Source organism: Papaver somniferum, chromosome 10, assembly GCF_003573695.1.
Source record: "Papaver somniferum cultivar HN1 chromosome 10, ASM357369v1, whole genome shotgun sequence".
NCBI classification, from domain to species: Eukaryota; Viridiplantae; Streptophyta; class Magnoliopsida; order Ranunculales; family Papaveraceae; genus Papaver; species Papaver somniferum.
In genome coordinates, this window is record NC_039367.1 from 164096979 (window position 1) to 164100075 (window position 3097).

Sequence of the window (3097 nt, forward strand, 5' to 3'; positions counted from 1 at the left end):
GACTAATACCATCCGTCCTTAAATCTGTCATATTTTTGGTGTACTATTTATTATAGGACGGTTCGTCTCAGTTCAAAATTAACAACAGATCTCTTTTGTCCGAAAAGAACAACTGGTGATAGCTGTCGAAATTCCATAATCAGAGATTCAGCCCAATCTCATTCAGGTGAGTCAGTTTCAGCTGAATCTGATTCAGGTGACTCGGTTTCAACCGAACCTGATTCAGTCTCTAGGAATTCATTTTTCCCCTTCGTTTTTTTCTTCTTTGTTTCTAGATTTATACCACAGACAAGCCAACATATGAATTTTGTAAGCAAATGTAACCCATTCTATTAAAATTAACTTTGGATTCAGTTAACAACTTAACAACCAAAACATCTCTATATTCAATTACGGAAGCTACTTTATGTACAAAACAACAAAGAAGGGGTAAAAAAGTGTTGATTTAACATCCAAGTGCGTGAGTCACATATTGCTTTGGCCATTCAATCGTCTCACTGGGGTCAAAGTGTTCCATCTCCAACACATGGTTCCATACTTGTAGCGATAACTTCATTTGGTGGTGTGCTAAAATTAACACATCCAAGTGCAGCTGTCGTCTTCTTTAAATTACTCAAGACGCATCTAGTTACGAGATTCTGTCCTCCAGCAGTATGGGGCCAAAATTATTATACGTAGCGGAATTTATTAAAAAAATATAGAAATCCAGGATACTAGTCTAAGATAGGAATGTAAAATCCAGGAGTTATCATCCATATTCACTACAAAGTAGAGCAAAGAAACAATTATTAAAAACACAAGCTGATGAATCTACATATGTAAGGGATTATATAAGACTCATAGGTTCTGAAACAATTTAAATCACAAACAATGGAAATTCTTCCAGAGTTCAGTTTACCTTGCCTTTGTCTTTGTTCCTTAGTATCTTCTTTAGCCTTGTTCCTTTGCCTTTGTTCCTTAGTATCTTCTTTAGCCTTGTTCCTATATTTGAACGACAGCATAATAAGCTTCAACCAATATTACTGCGATAGCCAAATTCTAACATACCAAACAAAGATTTTACTAACAAAAAGATGAGGTAATGAGCAAAACCAACGCAATACTGTATATAGCAACATTAGTAGATAATTTGGTGTACTATTAATAAAAATTGCAAGCTATTTTATACACTTGTTCGTAATATAGGGACATGGTAAATCCCGTTAACCAAAAGGTTAAAAGACCTTTCTTTTGCTTCCTGATGTATTCATCTGTTGGTACATCTAATAACCTTGCAATAAATATGGACTTTATAATCTAGTGCACACAACAACACACAAATGACGCAAAAATTGACAAATAATAATTGTATCCAGTAAACATTGGAGCTTGAAAACAAAATTAGGAGAACAAAGGTTTGTACACAAGAAAGTTTCTCTCTCACAAGTTTATGAACTCCATGTCTCGAACCAAATCTAGATTAGTTTACTATGAACCATCTGTACATATGACCACATGGATCAGCCACTCAACAGTCAAAACACTGAGCAATGGACTCCCTCAGGCTTCATCTATTGTATTTGCTTGTCACAAATGAATCATAGAGCTTCAAAAACTAGGTGGTAAGGAAAGAGCCATACTATTTAGTAAACAAACCCCTACAGGAAAAATTAAGAATGCTAAAACACCTCCAAAAGTAGCTTTAATAAGTTCAAATCTAACATAAGTGGAAGTCGCTCGATATGAATCATAGGTGGTGAAACACGAGGGTTCATTTGTATGTGAAGATTGTGGATTTAGGGATTTATCACCATTTCAAACCAACACATATTCAAAAACATTCAATCAAAAGAAGGGTTGTAACAACAAAGTTTTGATTTTGGGGGTTTTACCTTTTGCTAATCCCAAAATACTGCCTAAATCTCGTACCACCAATCGGGCGAGCAAAGAAGTTGTCATTTCCAGCTATTATACCAGATGTGTGCAGCTTTAGGTCAAACCTGTCAAAGAAGTACTCGGCGATGACATTATCAGTTGACAACTCTACACCCATAGAGTACCCATAAAGCAGTATAAATATCCATGTCCTGTAATTGGTTACGACATACCTAAGTATGTAAAGCAAAAAAAGAGATGACAAATTTATTAGATGACATCTCAATTCGGTATTACTTAGAAATGGAATATTCAAGGTTTAAACATTAAACAATTGATGTGCCTCTATAGAGCAAGATAGGGTGCGATTAATTCATTTTCCACTATTTCTATATATCTAATAAAAACTAGTCCATTCTCAGCGCTGCCTCACATAATCAATTCCAATACAGACGAATTTAATAATCACAGTGGATCTCTAAGTTACATTTCATTAAAATCTTACTAATAAAAACTTAAAGATGCAGTAATTGAACTAACCATCAATAGATTGATACTCAAATCTGACTAATTTAAGTTCTCATAAGAATTAATTTCAATCGGTTTTCTCAATGTCCTTCCTTGGGGATTTCAACACAAATCAGATCCCCAATCCATTCAATGACTTTAACCTAAAAACAAACAAATTCGTTCAATGATTTTAACCTAGAAACAAACAGATGATGAAAATTCATGAACAAAAGAAAGATTTTACCTCTGGAGGTAGACTTGAAATCTGGGTATCTCTGGATTCAAGGTAGAAGATAGATGTACAGAGAGACCTTGTTGAAAACAGAACAAATTTCTCCACTCGCTTCTGTGAGTTGGATTCAGAAGTCAATTCGATTCAAATTTTGTAAAAGAAATAGGGGTTTTGAGGAAATTAGATGCGGTTGTTCTAGGATTATTTTTTTTCTCCAGAAGAATCGAGTGGGGGAAGTTAATGAAAATTGAAACGGTTACATTATTGATAACCATGAAGAGAAGAATACGGGAACCTTTATTTTCTCGGACGTTTCAGTTTTGAGAAGTTTCTGGATCTAATTATAGGCCGTAGGATTAATGGGATTAAGGGTATTAGTTGGGGGGATAGATACGAAAAAAACTACAGATTACTAACGTCAATTATCACGCACAAAATATTTGACTAATCCCAACTGTAAGATAATTAATGACAAACAAAATGTGTCCTTTTACCCGTGCG

General features: G+C 34.6%; 1 protein-coding gene across 4 annotated transcripts; it reads right to left on the bottom strand.

The window, feature by feature from the left end:
* Positions 1-315: 315 nt before the first annotated feature.
* LOC113319286 (high-affinity nitrate transporter 2.1-like) lies at positions 316-2895 on the bottom strand. Of its 4 annotated transcripts, none has more exons than XR_003345291.1 (5): positions 2609-2895; positions 2395-2525; positions 1872-1979; positions 899-981; positions 316-638 (listed from the first exon to the last, which is right to left on the bottom strand). XR_003345291.1 is itself a non-coding variant. In XM_026567559.1 (5 exons), the coding sequence occupies exons 3-5, from the start codon at positions 2030-2032 to the stop codon at positions 688-690; spliced, it is 318 nt and encodes a 105-aa protein (XP_026423344.1). In that variant the 5' UTR covers positions 2033-2087; positions 2395-2525; positions 2609-2895; the 3' UTR covers positions 316-687. The 4 variants fall into 4 exon arrangements, 2 of the variants coding, with proteins under 2 accessions (XP_026423344.1, XP_026423345.1); XR_003345290.1 differs by having other exon boundaries at positions 1872-2087; XM_026567559.1 differs by having other exon boundaries at positions 316-761; positions 1872-2087.
* Between the last annotated feature and the right edge of the window lie 202 nt (positions 2896-3097).

Excerpts from the sequence above, each read along its gene's own strand:
- LOC113319286 (XM_026567560.1), bottom strand. The coding sequence starts at position 2,032 with ATGGGTGTAGAGTTGTCAACTGATAATGTCATCGCCGAGTACTTCTTT. Across the intron at positions 982-1,871 it reads TATTTTGGGATTAGCAAAAG|GAACAAGGCTAAAGAAGATA; the intron begins GTAAAACCCCCA and ends GTTCAAATATAG. Across the intron at positions 762-898 it reads GGAACAAAGACAAAGGCAAG|TGAATATGGATGATAACTCC; the intron begins GTAAACTGAACT and ends TCTACTTTGTAG.